Source organism: Nomascus leucogenys, chromosome 12, assembly GCF_006542625.1.
Source record: "Nomascus leucogenys isolate Asia chromosome 12, Asia_NLE_v1, whole genome shotgun sequence".
Lineage (NCBI taxonomy): Eukaryota > Metazoa > Chordata > Mammalia > Primates > Hylobatidae > Nomascus > Nomascus leucogenys.
This window is the reverse complement of record NC_044392.1, coordinates 6,879,634-6,899,565: the sequence shown is the minus strand read 5'-3', so window position 1 is coordinate 6,899,565 and position 19,932 is coordinate 6,879,634. Positions and strand designations below refer to the sequence as shown.

Sequence of the window (19,932 nt, the reverse complement as noted above, 5' to 3'; positions counted from 1 at the left end):
ACCCACCCGCCTCAGCCTCCCAAAGTTCTAAGACTACAGGCGTGAGCCACCATGCCCAGCCTTGTGAGCTCTTTCTTCTGATGTGATACACTGTCTATGAATGGACAGGACCCACAAACCCACAAACTTCAGATGCATAGATCATACTGTGTTTGATGAAAATTTGTCTGTAAAACTTCCCATTAGTCAGAAAGTATAGTCACTAGTCATGTCAAAAAAAGGATGTTTAGTCTCTTTTCCAGAAAAGCCTTAAGACACTTTTTTAAATGGTTAGACCTATATTGGGTCTTCACATTTAGGAAGTGAGGTTGATGGTGAAACATGATACTTTGACCAGAGGTGTCACTAAATGAAAATGACAGAGAGCCGGCCTGCTAGCCATGAAGAGATCAGCTCAGTGGACTTCAGCTGTGTTTGTTTAGCCCCTAATGACTGCTTTTGTGGCTCACCTAAGGCTTGGGATATGTATATATATTTCTATTTCTTTCTCTTGCCAGCTTCCTTGATTGAAAGTTTTAATGGTGATGCAGAGTCAGTCAGTGATGTTCCGCCATCCACAGGAAATTCAGCATCTTTATCTCTTCCACTTGTACTGCAGCCTGGCCTCTCCGAGCCACCCCAGCCTCTACTACCTGCCTCAGCTCCGTCTGCTCCTCCGCCTGCTCCCTCCCTAGGACCTGGCTCCCAGCAAGCTGCATTTGGCAACCCCCCTGCTCTCTTACAACCTCCAGAAGTGCCTGTTTCCCACAGCACACAGTTTGCTGCTAATCATCAAGAGTTTCTTCCGCACCCCCAGGCACCGCAGCCCATCGTACCAGGACTTTCTGTTGTTGCTGGGGCTTCTGCATCAGCAGCGGCAGTGGCATCAGCTGTGGCAGCACCAGCCCCACCACAAAGTACTACTGAGCCCCTGCCAGCCATGGTCCAGACTCTGCCCCTGGGTGCCAACTCTGTCCTAACTAATAATCCCACAATAACCATCACCCCAACTCCCAACACAGCTATCCTGCAGTCCAGCCTAGTCATGGGAGAACAGAACTTACAATGGATATTAAATGGTGCCACCAGTTCTCCACAAAACCAAGAGCAAATTGTAAGTATTATGTATAAATATACCCAGTGGGGTGAAGTGTATTTACATCGGTGACATGTTCAGAAGCTTTTACTTCAAAAAGAAAAGTGGCTGTCATATCCACCATGAAACATGTAATTCTACCTTTTAGTCATTTTCCACATAAGTGGTATAAATGTAGGAAATGCTGTGGTCAGTACCTACAATAAGGAGGCAGAGAAACAGTCTATCTAGCAGGAGGCACTCGAACAAATATTCCTACTGATACTGGAATCTAATCACATCATCTAGTATAAAAAAGCAGTCAGCAAACTCCAGAGGCCCCAGAATATTCCAGAAAAAGCAGGTTGTTTTCAAGGCAGAGTCAGACTGATGTGAGGGACTGATGTGACCCAGTCAGATGGCACCGGACAGCAGTGGCCAAGTCAGGGAACTAATCTGTGCTCCCACAGCCCATCATAGAATCATTTTCTGAGGAAGTACTTGGTCTTGATGACTAGGGAAATGACTTGGTCATTCAGTTAATGCTTCATGGTGAAGAATTGTCTCAGGGTGGCCAGTCTCACAACTTTGAAAGCCTAATATTTGCCAGACACCACACTGAATATCTGGAGGATACAGAAAAGAAAAAAACATGATTTATTTTTTATAAAAACATATATTCTTGTTAAAGAGGCTAAAAATGCCAAAAAGAAAGTTAATATTACCAGTAGGTTAAATATTAAATACTAATAATGGTAATTTAAAAAACATCAACAGCTATTATTCATTGAATCCTTACTATGTGTAAGGACTTACTGTGCTACATATTTTTTAAAATTGAGGATCTGCAATGTGTCAGTTATTACCTATGTACATTATTTTTAGATTACTTTTTTTTGGACCTATTGAACAGATGGTACAGAGAGTTTCCATAAACCCTTTCCCCACCCCTAGTTTCCCCTATTATTATTATTATTATATATTTTGAGGCCCTGTCACCCAGGCTAGAGTGCAGTGGTGCGATCTCAGCTCACTGCAACCTCCACCTCTCGAGCTCAAGCCATCTTCCCACCTTAGCCTCCTAACTGGGACTACAGGCACCCACCACCACAATTGGCTAATTTTTTGTATTTTTTGTAGAAACGGGGTTTCGCCATGTTGCCCAGACTGGTCTTGAAGTCCTAGACCCAAGCAATCTGCCTGCTTCAGTCTCCCAAAGTGATGGGACTATAGGCATGAGCCATCATGCCCAGCCCTCCCCTCTTATTATTATTGTTTTTTCTCCCTATCATCTTGTTTTTTTCCCCTATTACTAACATCTTGCAACAGTGTGGTACATTGGTTACAACTGATGAACCAGTATTGATACATTATTATTATCTAAAGTCCATAGTTTAGGGTCCATTCTTTGTGCTGTACGGTTCTATTGGTTTTGACAAATGCATAATGTCATGTATCTACCATTACAATATCCAGAATAGTTTCACGTTTTTTTAAATTCCTTGTCCTTCACTTATTCATCCCTTCTACCTCTTCCCTCTCCCCTAGCAATCATTGATATTTTTACTATCTCTGTATAGCTGCAGCTGTATATGTCACACAAAACACATTTTAACATATTACAACAATCCTAGGAGGTAGGTCTAATTTTCCCAATGGAGAGCAGAGGTCCAGTGAGATTAAGTGACTGGCTGAAGTTCACACACCTCACAAGTGGCAAAGCTGGGATTTAAGCATAAGCAGATTGATCCCAGAGTTGGTGGCCCTTGGCCACTGCGTCGAGGGGTTCAGACACTAATGATTTGTTGGGTGGTCATACAGGTCAGGTCAGCCTTGAGATATGGGTAGGAATTAGATGGAGAAAAGGATGTACTAAGTTGGAGAACCTAGAGGTGGATGTATGCTACTATCAGACACACTAGAAAGGCAATTTGGGGCTCAACAGGGAGAACACTCAAATTCCAGAACTAGGGTGCCAACCCCCTCTAGATCTAGAGAGCCTATGTCCATTTCTAGATAGCTAGAGTCATTGGAAACGCCTTTCCAGTACTGGGACCCAGCCCGCCTCCATGTGGTTTTTATTGTTCTCTCTGGCCCTGTCCTGGGGTGCTGAGTGAAACAAGTCATCCCTTTTCTTTTCAGGTATTTAAATATGGGTCTCACTTCTCCTTTTTTTTTTTTTTTTTTTTTTTTTTTTTTTTTTTTTTTTTTGAGTCAGAGTCTCGCTCTGTTGCCTAGGCTGGAGTGCAGTGGTGCAGTCTTGGCTCACTGCAACCTCCGCCTCCCGGGTTCAAGCAATTCTCCTGCCTCAGCCTCCCGAGTAGCTGGGATTACAGGTGCCCGCCACCACACCTGTCTAATTTTTGTATTCTTAGTAGAGACGGGGTTTCACCATGTTAGCCAGGGTGGTCTCGATCTCCTGACCTCGTGATCTGCCCACCTCGGCCTCCCATAGTGCTGGGATTACAGGCATGAGCCACCAGGCCTGGCCTTTTTTTTTTTTAAGAGAGAGAATCTCACTATGTTCCAGGCTGGGCTGGCCTCGAACTCCTGGGCTCAGGTGATCCTCCCTCAGTCTTCCAAATAGCTGGGACTACAGGCATGTACCACCACACCCTGCTTCTCTTACTCTTCTTATAAAGCCACCAGTCCCACTCCCATGATAACTCATTAATCCGTGAGTGAATTAATTCATTCATGACCCAGTCACCTCTTAAAAACCCAGCCTCTCAATACTGCCACACTGGGGATTAACTTTCCACATGAGTTTTGGAGGGGACAGATACTCCATCCATAGCAGTTATTATTCCTGTTTTTACAGGTGGGGAAACAAGACTCTAAGAAGTTAAATCACATGCCCAACACCAACAACTAATAAGTGGCAGAGCTTGGACTTGAATCCAAGTGTGGCTGAATCCAGGGCCCACCCTTGAACTATGCTGTGCACCTTATAGCACAAGGCCTTTACAGGGCTGTCTGCCTGTGAGAGGAAGCCTTAACCTGTCCTTGGCATGCAGCTTAATCTCTGAGGGGAAAAAAAGAACTTTCCAGCTTTCTTAGAAGTATTGGGGGGCAGCAGGGAATGTGGAGAGCCTGAAGGAAAGCTAGCCCTGGGATCCCTCTGAGAAGACAATCTGCTTGAGAAAAGCAACCTTGGAGGAGGAGGAGCCTTTGGATACAGAACCTACTGGATTAGGCAGCTGGGAGCCAGTCAACTAGTAGCGTACAAAGCTAACTACATGGTCAGCACTGAATGTTAAACAGTGCAGTGACCTCATGTCAGAGCACAAACAAAACATCACTCAGTACAAAAATCCCTGAACACTAAGGGTTTTCTGTCTTCTTGGATGACCATTACTGTTGGGGAGGCTTCAGGTCGCTGGGGATCTGCCATATTACAGTGGCTATAAATGAGATTTCTTTTTCTTTTTTCAGCAGCAAGCATCTAAAGTTGAGAAGGTGTTTTTTACCACTGCAGTACCAGTAGCCAGTAGCCCAGGTATGTAATTCCATGTTAGCCTTAAGAGAAGGCAACTCTGTGGGCCCCTTGAGGCACAGCTAATTATTGCTTTGTCCCAGTTTCTAAAACTTTAAAAATCTTTAAACAGCCTCAGTTAAATTCTTCACATTGTATTGTTGGCTAGAGTATTTCATATTCTCACAATTATTAGAAGTTAGTATACTTCTGGCCAAAATACCATGTTTAACATTCTTTAACTAGTAACAGTTCTTTCCCTTTCAGATGCAGCTTTAAAATGTAGCCAGAAAAAATTTTTGAATCACAGCTAATGCTAAAGAGGGCAGTTGTTAATTCACTGGACTCTTTTCTAATTACAGTAATGAAGAAATAGCATCTGGGTCAGAGACACATATAGAGCTGAAAGTTCCTTTTATTCAAATTCTTTATTTTATAGATTAAGACACCCGGACCCAGAAAAATTAATTGACTCCCCCAAGGTTATAAGTGAATCTGTGGTGGAACCAAAGCACTAGTTGTCAGGCCTCCCAGTTCCCACCCTGTTCTCTTGCCCATTGGCCTTTGTTTTGTTTTGTTTTTGAGACAAGGTCTCACTGTCACCCAGGCTGCAGTGTGATGGCACGATCACAGCTCACTGCAGCCTGGACCTCCTGAGCTCAGGCAATCCTCTTGCCTCAGCCCCCCAAGTAGCTGGGACCATAGGCATGCTGCACCACCATGCCTGGCTAATTTTCTTTTTTTTCTTTTTTTTTTTTTTTTGAGATGCAGTCACGTTCTGTTGCCCAGGCTGGACTACAGTGGCACAATGCCGGCTCACTGCAACCCCTGTCTCCTGGGTTCAAGTGATTCTCATGCCTCAGCCTCCCAAGTAGCTGGGATTACAGGCATTCAACACTATGCCCAGCTAATTTTTGTATTTTTAGTAGAGACAAGGTTTCACCATGTTGGCCAGGCTGGTCTCGAACTCCTGACCTCAAGTGATCTGCCCACCTTGGCCTCCCAAAGTGCTGGAATTACAGGCGTGAGCCACCAGGCCCGGCCTAATTTTTCTTTATTATGTGTAGAGACAGTCTCACTATATTGGCCAGGCTGGTCTCAAACACCTGGGCTCAAGAGAATCCTCCCTTCTCAGTCTCCCAAAGTACAGGGATTACATACAGGCATGAGCCACTGCACCTCGTCCTGCCCATTGGTCTTTACCTCTGTCAAGACACACAAAGCCTGGCTGAATATGGAGCAAATGTTCGCACAACACATGAGAGAGGGATGAGTAAGATGTCCTAAAGGAGCTCAGAGTCTCCTGGGCAGGCAGAACCAAGCAGGTCCTGTACCGCAAGGAGAGAGGTGTGGAAGGAAGACAGCAGCACTGTGCATGTGTGCCGGGAGGCTGGGTACGGGCTTCATCCAAGCTAGTCCTCTGCATAGGCCTAAGAGAGTGGGGGAGTGAGCTAGGTCTTGAAAGATGAGTGTCAGTTCTCCAGAAGAGTGGTGTCCAGGGATATTAGGTGTAAGGAAGAGCCCACAGGCCCAGGGGTATAAAGAACGTGTCAGGAAAAGTAGGCATCCACATGGAGGGTGCAGTGGAGAATGACTGGAAATGAAGCTGGAAATACAGGGTGCATCTAGATTGTGTGTGTGACTTTCTAAGGAAACGGGACTTTGTCTTGGGCTGGGGAGTGTCCCTCCTTTACCTCAGAGGGCATGTGGTCCAATTTAAAGCAGAACAAAGCCCGAAGTGTGGCAACCACCCTTCCCCTGGTTCCCATGGCACTCTGCTCTCACCTAGTCCATGTATCCCTGTCCCTCATGCTCCTGCCCCTGCAGCTACTTGAAGAGCAGTCTCTCTTGCCTCTCTCGCAGGGAGCTCTGTCCAGCAGATTGGCCTCAGTGTTCCTGTGATCATCATCAAACAAGAAGAGGCATGTCAGTGTCAGTGTGCATGCCGGGACTCTGCAAAGGAGCGGGCATCCAGCAGGAGAAAGGGCTGCTCCTCCCCACCCCCTCCAGAGCCGAGCCCCCAGGCTCCTGATGGGCCCAGCCTGCAGCTCCCAGCACAGACTTTCTCTTCAGCCCCTGTTCCCGGGTCATCATCCTCTACCATGCCCTCCTCCTGTGAGCAAAGCCGACAAGCAGAGACTCCTTCAGACCCTCAGACAGAAACGTTAAGTGCCATGGATGTGTCAGAGTTTCTATCCCTCCAGAGCCTGGACACCCCGTCCAATCTGATTCCCATTGAAGCACTACTGCAGGGGGAGGAGGAGATGGGTCTCACCAGCAGCTTCTCCAAGTGAAAGGCCCGTGTGTGCTCACCGCCGGGAAAAGTGGGTGAGCAGGAAGCATGAGGTACAATGCCTGCCATCATGGGTCAGAAATTTGAAAGATGAAGAAATCTACTGTTTGAAATCCTCACCTTTCAGACGTATTTTCTTTATTCACATCCCAGGAGCATCCATTTTAAGGAACTAATCTTTGGAAAAAAACAAAAAACAAAAAAACAACAAAAAAAGCTAAGTTATAAGTGAACTGTTTGGCTGCACTGTATGTCACTTTTGCTTGTTGTCATGTGAACTTGGAAACTAAGGTTACTCGTGTGCATAAAAATTCTAAATGAAAGGGTGTGGTTTCCATCAATCTGATGCTGCCCATCGCTTGCACTGGGGTCTTTGTGGATTGGGCAGGAGAGTTCAGTGTGTTGGGTGTTGCTCCTTCCTGTGTGTCTTTTGAATCTGAGGCTGACATTTGCTTGGAAGGCCAGACCCTTGCTCCATCAGAGAGGGCAGTGGCAAAGGCCAGTGAGGCAGCTGTGAGTTGGACAGGGTTCAGGTGAGATGGTGTTGTCATTTGTGCTTAGTGTTGGTGGCGCTCAGGGTGGATAACACGGGTCGTTCTGCAGCCCGCTTCAGCACAAATATACAGCTTAAGGCCTGGCTCACAGGCTGTGGGGTTGATCTGGCTCTGCAGAGGCCCTAGGCAGCTTGTTGACTGCTGTCTGTCGATGACGTGTGTGCAAAGCAGGCTCTAGCAACATGATCACTGTCTTTGCCTTCCTGGTTCTTTCTCTCAGTTGGTTGCCAGGGCTTGCAGATCGCAGTGAATTTTCCTTGGGGAACATTGCTGTTTTGTCCTAGAGTGAACTTGTGGCTTATGGCCAGTTGCTGTTTGGTGGTCTGCCTTCTTTTTAATAGTATTTTCTTCCTCACAGCAGAAGGGCTGCATTTTGCTTATCAGAAGAAGGTGCAGATTTAAGGGAATTCGTATGAGGTGGCATGTAATTGGCAGGCCAGGTGTCCTGGTTCCAGGTTCCAGCCAGGCTTTGGGTTGCCCCCTCCATCTCTGCCCCCCCTCTGGATTTTGCATACAGCCTCATACAGTGCAAACAAGGATGTGACTTGCTCAGCTTAGTCATGTGATTTATTTAAAAAAAAAAAAAAAAAAAAGAAACACAAAACGATGATCTTCTACTCAGGGTATAGCAAAACAAAAAAATTCCCTTTCCACCAAAAAGCCTGAAATGTTGCAATAAGTTATCTCATTTGGAATGTTTCATTAAGTTGTGTTATAGGAAAAAATTGTGTGTGTGTGTTATAGAATTATATCCATATGTCTGCCTTTGGCTCCAAGTCATTGCCTCTTAAAATAAAAGATACAATCCATACTAGCATGAAAAGTTTCTCTCAACAGGCTATATTAACATAGTCATGAGTGCTGACCGAACTCACCGAGCTCAGAGGCCAGGCATGGCCTGAGGTGCAGAATAGGCCTCTGCCTCCCAAGAGCCCTTTCCTTGCCCTGAGCAAGGAGTGGTGTTCCACAAACAAGGCTGCTCTTCTAAGCCGACAGTGTCAGGCAGGAAGCAGCCATAATTTTGCCTTGCATTTTCATTCCCTAATGTAAAGGGATCTGCATTGGTCACTCTCCTGTTCTCTGAGCCATTGCTCAGGGCCAGCCAAGACATTATTGAGAATAGATAATTTACCTTGGAGCCAGAGGCCCTCCCTGCCTTTAGCAAGGATGTTCAGGGACAGACAAAGAGGGCAGTGGTGGTGAATGTTGTTACTGCCATGAGGAGAAATGGCAGTAAGAAATCTTAACTACAAGCAGCCAATTTCCCATTCCAGGACCCTAGCCAGAATAATTGACTTCTTTTTTCTTTTTTTTTTTTTTTTTTTTTGAGACAGAGTTTTGCTTTTGTTGCCCAGGCTGGAGTGCAGTGGCGCAATCTTGGCTCACCACAACCTCCACTTCCCAGGTTCAAGCAATTCTGCCTCGGCCTCCCGAGTAGCTGGGATTACAGGCATGCGCCACCACGCCTGGCCAATTTTGTATTTTTAGTAGAGACCTGGTTTCTCCATGTTGGTCAGGCTGGTCTCGAACTCCCAACGTCAGGTGATCCTCCCGCCTTGGTCTCCCAAAGTCCTGGGATTACAGGTGTGAGCCACCATGCCTGGTCTAGGGAATTGACTTCTTTTTGACCTTCTGCACTCCCTTCCCCAAAAGGATTGTGGCTTCTGGTGACCACTGACCTCAGCAGAAGTTGATAAGGCAGGAGGAATTTCCTATTAACACAGTGGGTTAGTCCTCCTGGAAAACCAGCTGCTGAGCATGAGGTGTCCTTGGCTGTCTCTGGACTTTGCACCCATGGGAAGTTTTGAGGTAGGGCCCTTGCTGTTTACAACTTCTGAGAGAGTAGTGATGGGACCCCAAAGTAAGCTTCTATCAGAGGGCAGTAATGACCTTCCCATATCCCCATCCTGTGGTCACCTGGGATTTGGGTTCCCTGGGAGCGGAAGTGGGAAATAGGAGCCCAGGGAAGGACATTTGAAGCACCCACGGCTTAAATAGCGACTCTTCCTGGTTAGCCAGGGCTGTGCTCATGTTGGGCCCTACCCAGGTCAGTGGCCTTTTCACTCTCAAAGATCGGGGGGATGAAGCAGCATCTTAAACAGTGTTTAGGCTGACAGATTTTTCCAGCTGAAGAAGCTGAAGTATCTGCCTTTTGAGGGTGACTCTAGATAACAAGAGAGACTATCAGATCCAATCAGCTTTTGAAAAATCAGGAATGTGCTTAAAATGCCAGTGAGTGGTTGTGAAGATCAGGTTTATTTCCCAGGGTAGGCAGTCTTTCTTTCCCTCCTTTTCCAGTTCTCTTTTGCTACCTGTCCTTCCATAAGCCTGGTCTCTAGTGCCGAGGACCTTGGAGAAGAGAGGGCCCCTAGCTAAGCCAGAGCCAGAAAGAACCTTCATGGTGAGTGTGGTTTCCCAAACCTGGGAAATGAACCTAGGGTGAGGTTAGGGAGGATTTGTAGAATTCTAGCAGGTAAAAATCAAGCCTTTTTCCCCTCCCATAGTAAACTTAACCATTTTCACCCTGTACATTATCTTCTAGCTCCTACTAACATCTCCAATTAGACAACCGCTTCAAAGGGTGCTTAGCACCAGGGATTGGGGTTCATGGACTTAGGGGGGTGGTAAGGAAACTGGCTGGTACCACCAAACTGCCTTAGTGAACTTGGCCCTTCCCAGGCAGGTAGGTTGGGCATTGAGGGATAGTGGCCCAGTCTTTCCTGGCAGGGTCTGGCCAGTCTCATGGGGGCACCACTAGTTTGGTGACAGAAGTGGTGTCATTTATTGAATTCCACCTCCGTTTAGAAGGAGATCATGGTACAAAGCCCAGAAGGGGCCTTAAGATGTGAAGATCTCTCTGAGTAAAAGGCAAGGGGCTTCTCTTCTTCACCTCTGGGATAGTTGGTAGATCGGAGAGTTTTATTTTCAGGGTCAAGGCTGTGGACTGATGGGGATATTGGAGGGTGGGTGGGTTTTCCTGAGAGATTTTGTATAATGCTGAATGTGTCCAGAGGGACAAGTTTGCAGAACCTCATATTGGTATATTAAAGAAATAATAAAATAAAAAAGCACTTTAGGTTATTTTATCTTTAACCCGATTGCTGCAATTTCTTTTGTGTGTATATATACATATATATACTTTCCACAAAGTTTTATTTTTTGCTCAGAATAAAAAGTTAAATTGAGGTGTGAAAAGAAAAGCACTTACCTTGGTGCAATATGTGTAGCTTGATGGTCGTTGTCCCATGTGGCCCTGGCCTGGCCGCGTTTTTCCGCTCAATCAGCCCTGTGCTATGAGGCTGTCCATAGGGAAACACTATTATGCATTCTCAGCAACCGCTCAATCTATGCAAGCCTTCCCTGTGTGCCCCAGGGCGCCCCCTCAGGCTCTCTGAAGAACTGCTGTGGGTCCTGTTTTCTGCTGACTGTTGAGGCCCTTTTTCATCACTTCTTGGTCTCTCGCCATCTTTTCCCTCTTCACCATTACAAATGATGCCTGAAAGGAAGGAACAGATTGTTCCTAGGTAGAAACCTGGCACCTTCTAGACTTTTATATTTGTAATCACATCCATTGTCCTTAAAGACTTTTCCAGAGTCATTGAAACCATTGATTTGTGGAACTGCAACAATATTTCTCAAGAGTTTACAATTGTCTTACACCACCAATCAGAAATATGTCTGGGGAGGCATGGTGGCAGGGGGCAACATGAGCCATTTCCATACTGCTCCCCATACTACCTGTGTTGGTTCCTTAAGCAAAAAGGCCTCCAGCCTTCATTAAATCCTATAAACAAACATTACATCCCATGAATCATTATCAACTTTCTTCCTTTACTCCACCTCCGCCATTTTATCTTCAATTCTCAGGCTATAGAATAGACAAGTTTTAAAATACACTTCAGCCAAAGCAGAAAGATTTTCATAGATCCAGTATGCAAATAGTTCTGCTGTGACATAGATCAGAAATTGTCTGTTCCTTAATATTTGGGGGTGGAGGCAACAAAACTGAAGCATATTTCTGATTGGTTAGCCATTTTGGCCTGTTTCCTCTTGCATGTTTTTTAGAGAGAGAGGGAAAGGGTCCTGTATTTCTTCTGATGCCCTTAGGGGAAGCTGACAACCACTGGGCATTTCTCACTGTTACTCCTGTTCAAGAGAGGGCTTCTCAGTCTGCACTGAAGAATGCAAATTAAACTGGATCTTTATGTCAATGTGTACATAGTACAAGCTTTTTTACTGGAATTGAGGTTTAAAACCACACACTGCCCTTTTGGTGGTGTGCCTGTTGGGCCAAAAATTGGGTGATAATGTAGTGTCACTTTCTCAATTCAATGCAGTTTCTACTTTTTCTTATGGGAAAATTTTTCATAAAACCTTTTTGCACCAAAACCCAGGGGTGTTTTTTGCAATATCCTTGTTACCCTCATAGTGTGCCAAGTCAGAGGCTTTCTCTTGCCCTTTTCCTGCTGTGTTCTCAGGCCTCCCAAGGGCTGTTTGACTCAAGTCTACATCCTTCGTTGTGTTTTGGAGAATGTGGGGGTGGGGGTCAGAGTTCAAGGTGTCTGTTCCCTTTTCCTGTGAACTCTTCCTAGTCCCTATTTGGGCAAGGTGGCTGGAAACAGATTTTTGCTGAATTTCTGGCTCAGATCTTCTAGCCAGGAAAGGCAAGAGCCCCCAAGAGCCCTTTTTCTTGACATACACTAATCATTGGCCGGGGTCTTGGTGACAACTTTTAAAATCCCAAATAGTTTTATTTGGATTATGTAAAAGTAAGTGTGAAACATGGGAACAACGGACTTCCACTGAGCGATGTGAAAACGTTACAGGTTCAGTACTTCCAAAGGAAGAAACCTCCAAACCCAAAAAAAGAATAAATACGAATTTGTATTTTTGAAGAATGTGAAATAATGGTGTTTGCTTAATTGCTCATTTTGTATAAACTTAATATTGTACTTTAAAATATCTGCTAAAAAGTGAAAATTTAACTTTTTGGAATTGAAAAAGCAATATTAAATACTAATGAAATCCTAATTAAATGCTTATTTAAATCTGGTAGTATCTGTGGCATTTCTTACCAACCCTGCCCATAGTTGACATTTTTCCACCACTCCCCCCTTCCCAGCCATCAGTCTTGGAGAAGGGACAGAAAGGAAACGTCGGTCACCAGGAGAGTCTGCAGGTTTCCTTTTAATCAAGGCTCTGCTGAAGGTGTTTTGTGGGGCTAAAAGCCCCCAAAGCATGAAATGGACATGTAACACCACCTGGATCCCCCATAGCAGGCCAGACCACTCTGGCGAGCACTGCTGGTCTGCCCAAATCTGGGTAATCAGACTGGGTATTCATTGGCTGCATTTCAAAGCACAGCACTGCTTTCAGCCAGGATGAAGTGGGAGTGAACCCAGCTGCTAGCAGAGCTGCCACTCCAGGCTGAGAGCCAAGTACCAGCCACTGCCAGTGAAGACTGGCCCCTTTACTGAAGGGAGTTGTTCAGAGTCCAGCCACCGGCCCTGGGGAGGGAGAGAAGTCAGGATATTCTGCTCGGGGATGGTCAGGGCTCCGCAGCTCCATCGCCAGCATCCTTTGGAAAGCCGCCTCTGGCGGACATAGCCGGCTGGGGGGGCGCTCCAGGTTTGGCTGAGACGTTCTAGTTGGAACAGAAAAGAAAAAAGTGAGGCTGGGAGGCAAGGCCTTGGATTAGGCCCCACAAGGATATGGCCATTTGGCATTTGGATAGTATTAACTTTTTCGAAACCTCTCACCAGATCAAAGGAGGTTAGGCATAAAGCGGCGGAGACATACTTCCCCCCCTCCAGGGTAAGCTAGGGCTTGGCCAGCCTAGCCAGTGGGCAGACCCCACCCCAGCCCAGCCCAGCCCAGCCCAGGGTGGGCACTAACCCCGCCACCAGCCGGCTCCGGGCGCCGGCGGCCCAGCTGCCGTAACATCTCCTCGCAGGCTGCGATGGTGTCCAGGAGCTGCCGCTGCCGCTGCTCCACCGCGTCCAGCAGCTGCTGGGCGCGCTCCTCCCGGGGCGGCTGCGGGGGTGGCCTCCCGCCGAGCCCCAGCCCCGCCTTCCCGCGGTCCACGCCGGCAGCCTCCCTGCCCGGGAGAGAGCGAGAGACAGACGGTCAGGGCCGGCGCCTGCGCGGGGCCAAGCCCCTTCCCCCCCGCCCCGACGGGCCCCCTCTCACCCCCGTGACCAGTCTGAGCCCGGGCCCCATTCCATCTCCGCTTGCGCGGCCTGACCACCGCCCCCTTTTCGGCCGCCCCCCTCCCCAGCGCTGCGTTAGGGCTCCGCAAGGCTGCGCCCCGCCCCGTCCCCACCGGTCTCCTTCAATCCTCCTGGGGGTCGTGGTCCCTTTAAGCTGCCCGGCGCAGAGGTGGGGCCGAGTCTCCCGGACCGGAAGCTGGCTGGGAGCGTCACTTCCTCCCGGAAGCGGGCCTGGGCGGATGTCTCCGGCGCGTCGGTGCAGGGGGATGAGGGCCGCGGTGGCTGCCAGCGTGGGGTTGAGCGAGGGGCCCGCTGGCTCCCGGAGCGGCCGCCTTTTCCGCCCGCCGAGCCCCGCTCCGGCGGCCCCCGGGGCTCGGCTGTTGCGGCTCCCGGGGAGCGGGGCCGTGCAGGCCGCGATCCCGGAGCGCGCCGGCTGGACCGAGGCGCTGCGGGCCGCCGTGGCCGAGCTGCGCGCCGGCGCCGTGGTGGCCGTCCCCACCGATACGCTGTACGGCCTGGCCTGCGCGGCGAGCTGCTCGGCGGCTCTGCGCGCTGTGTACCGCCTCAAGGGCCGCAGCGAGGCCAAGCCTCTGGCCGTATGCCTCGGCCGCGTGGCCGACGTCTACAGGTGAGGCGGCACCGCGGGAGGGGTTTCCGGTGACAGGCTTGGGAGACTGAGGCGCAGAGAGCGGGAGGGGCTTGTCCAGGCTCACCAAGGAATCCGGAACTGGAAGTATGTACCCAGGACTTAACGTGCCCCAGGCCGTGAACTACATGCTGCTGGGAGGCAGCAACACACGAGAAAGGCAGAGACCCTGTTCCCTTGGCTCATTTGTGCTAATTGGGGAGGCCCCCGGGAAAAAAGCAAACACAGTAACTTAATTTAATAGCGAATGCCTTGAAGAAAATAAAACGTGGAGCTTGATCCCACTATCACGATATCACAGCGGTGCAGCTGTTGTAGTGCCTGAGACCAGAGGCACATGGACGTCAAGCCAGGGGTGCGCCTCTGGAGCCCTGCTTTCTGCTCAAGCTCTAGGGAGGTGAAGCAGGGAGACAGGCGGCTCCCATTGTAAATTCGAAGGATTCCTTTCCTACGTCTGTCTAGAGTCTAGGAAAGGACCACCAGTGGCCCTTCATTTTGAATGGATTTATGCTCCTGTGTTTCCCAGATACTGCCGTGTGAGAGTACCCGAGGGGCTCCTGAAAGACCTACTGCCAGGACCGGTGACCCTGGTGATGGAACGCTCGGAGGAGCTCAACAAGGACCTAAACCCTTTTACGCCTGTGAGTCAAGTTTGTGTCCCCAGACTCCAGGCCACTTGGCTTTCACTAGGATCCAGATCAGACTTACCCTCTACCCCTTCCAATCTTTCTCATAATCCCTTTCCCCTTGCCTTATAGCTTGTAGGCATTCGGATTCCTGATCATGCCTTTATGCAAGACTTGGCTCAGATGTTTGAGGGTCCGCTTGCCCTCACTAGTGCCAACCTCAGCTCCCAGGCCAGTTCTCTGAATGTCGAGGTGAGTTTACCCAGTCCTTCCCCTGGAAATGTCACCAGCGCACACACTGTTTCCTGTGAATCAGTGGCATTGATAGTGCACTGGGATGGCCAAGCGTGAGAGTCCTTGGGCCAACAGTGGGAAGGTTGCCCAGCTGGCAGGGAGGTGGTGGGGGGCAATATAAATTTAAAAAATTTGAAAGATTTTATCTCAAAGTCTGAAAAGCCAGGGGGAGAATTGGTGTTTTCTTCTGTCTTTATAATAATAGGAAAGATTATGATAAGAACAATATCTTCCTGTTTTTCTGGAGATAACAGTTTTTGGAGAACAGTTAGGCTATAAATCTTCACGACAGTGCTAGGCTATAAATCTTCACGACAGTGCTGTAAAGAAAGATGAAGAAGGCCAAGGGCAGTGGCTCATGCCTGTGACCCCAGCACTTTAGGAGGCCCAGGCAGGTGGATCACCTGCGGTCAGGAGTTCAAGACCAGCCTAGCTAACATGGCAAAACTCCATCTCTAATAAAAAAAAAATACAGAGATTAGCCAGACATGGTGGCGCATGCCTGTAATCCCAGCTACTTGGGAGGCTGAGGCAGGAGAATCACTTGAACCTGGGAGGCGGTACTACAGTGAGCTCAGATTGTGCCACTGTACTCCAGGCAGGGCTCTAGAGCGAGACTCTGTCTCTTAAAAAAAAAAAAAAGAAAAGATGAAGTTTAGCCTCCAAAAAGTTAAATCACTTGTTTCAGGTCACACAGCCATTAAGTGACTGACTCAGATTTTTACCCCATTTTTGACTCTTGCCCCTGTTCTCTTATCTCTGCCACAAGCCAGATCAAAGAAAGGATCATCTTAGTCCTTTCTTGGCTACATAGATTAGAACAAAGGAGACACATAGAAATTTCGTTTTTTTCTTATTACTAAGATGTAAAATGTAGTAATAAGCTACATTGTGTCCCCAGACTCTGGGCCAGACATCAGTATCCAGCATCAGGCCTTGGGCCTTCCTTGGGCTTATTACATCCAGCTAATAAGCCTGGATAGAGTAACTTGCGTGCAGTCACACAGAGATACGGTGGGAAGTCCAGAGTTAGAGCCCAGATCTCTGCTGAGAACTCCATTCGATGGGTTTTCCATGCCCAGAGCTAGAGTGGGGCTCAGGGTTCTTGGAAAGTGAGAGTTCAGCATCCCTTCCCATTCTCAGAGTGCAGGTTTGACTTGGTCCTGGTGGCTGTACCCCAGGAGCAAGAATCGGGATGTGGCACAGGGAGGGGAGGTTTTTACCTTGTCAGCAATCATTTGACCTGTCCAACACAGTAACTGGTATTTATGATTTCCTGTCCCAAATTTCCAGGCCTAACTGCCACTGCAGTGTCTTCACTGGGGGGTTGGGGAAGCTCTAGCTCAGTTAACAATTCAGTCTCTTGTTCCAGGGGGAGTATCCTTTTCATAGCCCAAAGACTGAGTGCTGGTGGCATGCAGAATCTACCATGTTCTACTCTTCCTACCCTGATCAGAGTTGCAGTGAGATCCAGGAGCATAGTTCTAGAGTTAGAAGGAGCTGGAATCACTTGTTCCAGGTCACACAGCCATTAAGTGACCAGATTTTTACCTAGTTTTTTTGTTTTGTTTTGTTTTGTTTGAGACAGTCTCACTCTATTGCCCAGGCTGGAGTGCAATGGCACCATCTCGGCTCACTGCAACCTCCATCTCCCGGGTTCAAACGGTTCTCCTGCCTCAGCCTCCCGAGTGAGTAGCTGGGATTACAGGCGTGTGCCACCACACCCGGCTAATTTTTGTATTTTTAGTAGAGACGGGGTTTCACTTTGTTGACCAGGCTAGTCTCAAACTCCTGGCCTCAAGAGATCCAGCCTCCCAAAGTGCTGAGATTACAGGCATGAGCCACTGCGCCCGGTCTTTTTACCTAGTTTTTGACTCTTGACCCTGTTCTCTTATCTTTGCTGCAAGCCAGGCCAAAGAAAAGATCATCCTAGTCCTGTCTCGGCTACGTAGATTAGAACAAATGAAATGAGGACATAGGATCATCTAGTCAGCCCACTTGTCTTGTAGGCCTGGATAGAGTAACTTGCGTGCAGTCACATGGAGATATGATGGAAAGTCCGAGTTAGAGCCCATATCTCTGCCCAGAACTCCATTCATTGTACTTACATTTCCGTAACTGAAGCAACGTATGAAATTTCCTTTTGACATAGCAAGATTTTCTTTAAGCCCTAGATAGGTGTTACTTGGAGTGCTAACCCAGGAGGGCTCCAAACCTCATAGAATGCAGTGTCTTTGGCACAGTTGACCTTAACTAAATGAAGCTCCCTTCTCTGCTTAGAGGAAGGTGCCTTCTGTTTTAAGACTGTGGCCTTTGATGACTGCGTGCAGTTTGACATTATTGGATACACCAGGGATAGTGTCCATGCTCTTCCCTCTCCCTCTTCTCAGGAGTTCCAGGATCTCTGGCCTCAATTGTCCTTGGTTATTGATGGGGGACAAATTGGGGATGGCCAGAGCCCCGAGTGTCGCCTCGGCTCAACTGTGGTTGATTTGTCTGTGCCTGGAAAGTTTGGCATCATTCGTCCAGGCTGGTAAGTCTCTTTCCTGTGGCGTGGGGAAATAATTTGAGGGAGGTTGCAGAGATGCAAAAAAGCTTTGACAAAATAAAAATGTGCCTCCTATCTTGCCCTGAGGGAGTGTGGGCCAGGTTTGGAGAAGTGGTAGTTGCAGTGGGACTAAGTTTCCTGGCTTTCTTAGGATTCGAAAGGTTTCATCAAGGGTTGATGAACAGGGTGTAACAAGGCTAGCCAGTTTCGATGTCCCTGCTCACCAGCCTCTGGTGGGCTCGGGACTTTTGAGAAGTCAGACTGGTAACTGTCCTGTTTCCTCCTCAGTGCCCTGGAAAGTACTACAGCCATCCTCCAACAGAAGTACGGACTGCTCCCCTCACATGCGTCCTGCCTGTGAAACTCTGGGAAGCAGGAAGGCCGAAGGCCCAAGGCCCAAGGCCTGGTGCTGGATACTATGTGTCTGTCCACTGACGACTGGCAAGGCCTCATTTGCAGAGGCCACTGGAGCTCGGGCACTAGCCTGACTTTTAAGGCAGTGTGTCTTTCTGAGCACTGTAGACCAAGCCCTTGGAGCTGCTGGTTTAGCCTTGCACCTGGGGAAAGGATGTATTTATTTGTATTTTCATATATCAGCCAAAAGCTGAATGGAAAAGTTAAGAACATTCCTAGGTGGCCTTACTCTAATAAGTTTCTTCTGTCTGTTTTGTTTTTCAATTGAAAAGTAATTAAATAACAGATTTAGAATCTAGTGAGAGCCTCCTCTCTGGTGGGTGGTGGCATTTAAGGTTCAAACCAGCCAGAAGTGCTGGTGCTGTTTAAAAAGTCTCAGGTGGCTGCGTGTGGTGGCTCATTCCTGTAATCCCAACATTCTGGGAGGCCCAGGCGGGAGAACTGCTTGAGCCCAGCAGTTCAGAATCAGCCTGGGCAACATAGCAATACTCCATCTCATAAAAATTAATAAATAAAAAGTCTCAGGTGACCAAAGGCTCCTGAAGCTAGAAGCAGGTTTGGATAAAGATTGAAGAGCCACAGGCCACTCTTCCCTCTGAGCCATTGGGCCTAGTGTGTCATGTATTGTAATTGCTGGCAGGGAGAGCAGTCTTTTTAGTGTAATAGTGGGATGTCTGCTCAGCTGGCAGGGGTTCAGTCCAAATGGAAGAATATTGGGAAATAAACCTCCACTATCCTTTTCAGCCAGGGACTTTTTTCTTATTTATTAATAAATTATAGTTAATTATACCCATAACACCTTTATTTAAATCCAGTGTTCTCCGCAGCCTTTTGTCTATTTATATGTGTACCAAGTGTTAAACATAATTATTGGGCATTTGAACTTTGTTTTTCTTTAAAGAAATGCTGCTATTAAACATATTTGTAAATGGTTTATTTTTCTTTTTTTGAATTATTTCCTTAGGAGAGTAGGTCAAAGTGTATGAATTATTTACGGCTCTCAATATGGATTAGCCTTCAAAAGAACTGAGTCAAGTTACACTGCCATTAGCAATGTGTGAGAATGGCTGCCCCTGCCCCCTGGCCTTGCCATGTTTAGTATTTTTCAAACTGTGCGTGTGTCAAATGAAGCCTGTGTTGCTACCTTCTGTAAATTACTGTAGGTCAACATCCAACCCTTTCAGCTGTCCCTGCCTGCCTTGGTTTCCCCAGCTAAGCCCCAAAGCCAGGTGGCCAGGCCTGCTCATCTCTCTGGTGGGGTTTAATATCAGTTACCTAACTGGGGCTGGGTGTCCTTGAGGTGACCACTGGGGTCTATTTCCTCCTCCTTCCTCCCCTTCCCTCTTGCACCCTAGTTCCCAAAATTCGGATTCAGTCTTTTTTTTTTTTATTTTTTGAGACAGAATCTCTGTTGCCCACACTGGAGTGCCGTGGCACAATCTTGGCTCACTGCAAACTCCGCCTCCCAGGTTCAAGTGATTCTCACACCTCAGCCTCCTGAGTAGCTGGGACTACAGGTGTGCACAAGCACACCCTGCTAATTTTTTTGGTATTTTTTGTAGAGATGGAGTTTTGCCATGTTGGTCAGGCTGTTCTTGAACTCCTGGCCTCAAGTGATCCACCCGCCTTGGCTTCCCAAAGTGCTGGGATTACAGGCGTGAGCCAAGGCACTCAGCCCATTTTTTATTTTTTTAAAGACACGTCTCTCTGTGTTGCCCAAGCTGGTCTCGAACTCCTGGACTCAACCGATCCTTCCACCTCAGCCTCCCGGAATGCTGGGATTACAGGCATGAGCGACCACGCCTAGCTTCCGATTCAG

General features: G+C 47.9%; 3 protein-coding genes across 4 annotated transcripts in view; 2 read left to right on the top strand and 1 right to left on the bottom strand.

Annotated features, from left to right (window-relative positions):
* The window catches only part of MTF1 (metal regulatory transcription factor 1), a 49,218-nt gene extending 36,787 nt beyond the window's left edge, over nt 1-12,431 (top strand). Inside the window, exons 9-11 of the mRNA XM_030823469.1 lie at nt 498-1,093; nt 4,490-4,553; nt 6,393-12,431. Of these exons, the coding sequence (XP_030679329.1) occupies nt 498-1,093; nt 4,490-4,553; nt 6,393-6,823 (1,091 nt within the window). The 3' untranslated portion in view covers nt 6,824-12,431. The remainder of the gene's footprint in view (nt 1-497; nt 1,094-4,489; nt 4,554-6,392) is intronic.
* A 112-nt stretch (nt 12,432-12,543) lies between these two features.
* On the bottom strand, nt 12,544-14,215 carry C12H1orf122 (chromosome 12 C1orf122 homolog). Of its 2 annotated transcripts, none has more exons than XM_030823470.1 (3): nt 13,566-14,215; nt 13,272-13,473; nt 12,544-13,020 (listed from the first exon to the last, which is right to left on the bottom strand). In XM_030823470.1, the coding sequence occupies exons 1-3, from the start codon at nt 13,598-13,600 to the stop codon at nt 12,925-12,927; spliced, it is 333 nt and encodes a 110-aa protein (XP_030679330.1). In that variant the 5' UTR covers nt 13,601-14,215; the 3' UTR covers nt 12,544-12,924. The 2 variants fall into 2 exon arrangements, with proteins under 2 accessions (XP_030679330.1, XP_030679331.1); XM_030823471.1 differs by having other exon boundaries at nt 13,699-14,198.
* On the top strand, nt 13,785-19,047 carry YRDC (yrdC N6-threonylcarbamoyltransferase domain containing). Its single transcript, XM_003273296.4, has 5 exons — nt 13,785-14,213; nt 14,758-14,872; nt 14,990-15,109; nt 17,542-17,684; nt 17,988-19,047. The coding sequence occupies exons 1-5, from the start codon at nt 13,825-13,827 to the stop codon at nt 18,058-18,060; spliced, it is 840 nt and encodes a 279-aa protein (XP_003273344.2). The 5' UTR covers nt 13,785-13,824; the 3' UTR covers nt 18,061-19,047.
* Nucleotides 19,048-19,932: the final 885 nt, after the last annotated feature.

What these genes read in the sequence shown, in the direction of transcription:
- C12H1orf122 (XM_030823470.1), bottom strand. Translation starts at nt 13,600, where the DNA reads ATGGAATGGGGCCCGGGCTCAGACTGGTCACGGGG. An exon ending in GGCTCAGACTGGTCACGGGG is followed by an intron (nt 13,474 to 13,565) that starts GTGAGAGGGGGC and finishes TCTCCCGGGCAG; the next exon opens with GGAGGCTGCCGGCGTGGACC. An exon ending in CGGAGCCGGCTGGTGGCGGG is followed by an intron (nt 13,021 to 13,271) that starts GTTAGTGCCCAC and finishes TGTTCCAACTAG; the next exon opens with AACGTCTCAGCCAAACCTGG.
- YRDC (XM_003273296.4), top strand. Translation starts at nt 13,825, where the DNA reads ATGTCTCCGGCGCGTCGGTGCAGGGGGATGAGGGCCGCGGTGGCTGCC. An exon ending in CGCGTGGCCGACGTCTACAG is followed by an intron (nt 14,214 to 14,757) that starts GTGAGGCGGCAC and finishes TGTGTTTCCCAG; the next exon opens with ATACTGCCGTGTGAGAGTAC. An exon ending in ACCTAAACCCTTTTACGCCT is followed by an intron (nt 14,873 to 14,989) that starts GTGAGTCAAGTT and finishes CTTGCCTTATAG; the next exon opens with CTTGTAGGCATTCGGATTCC.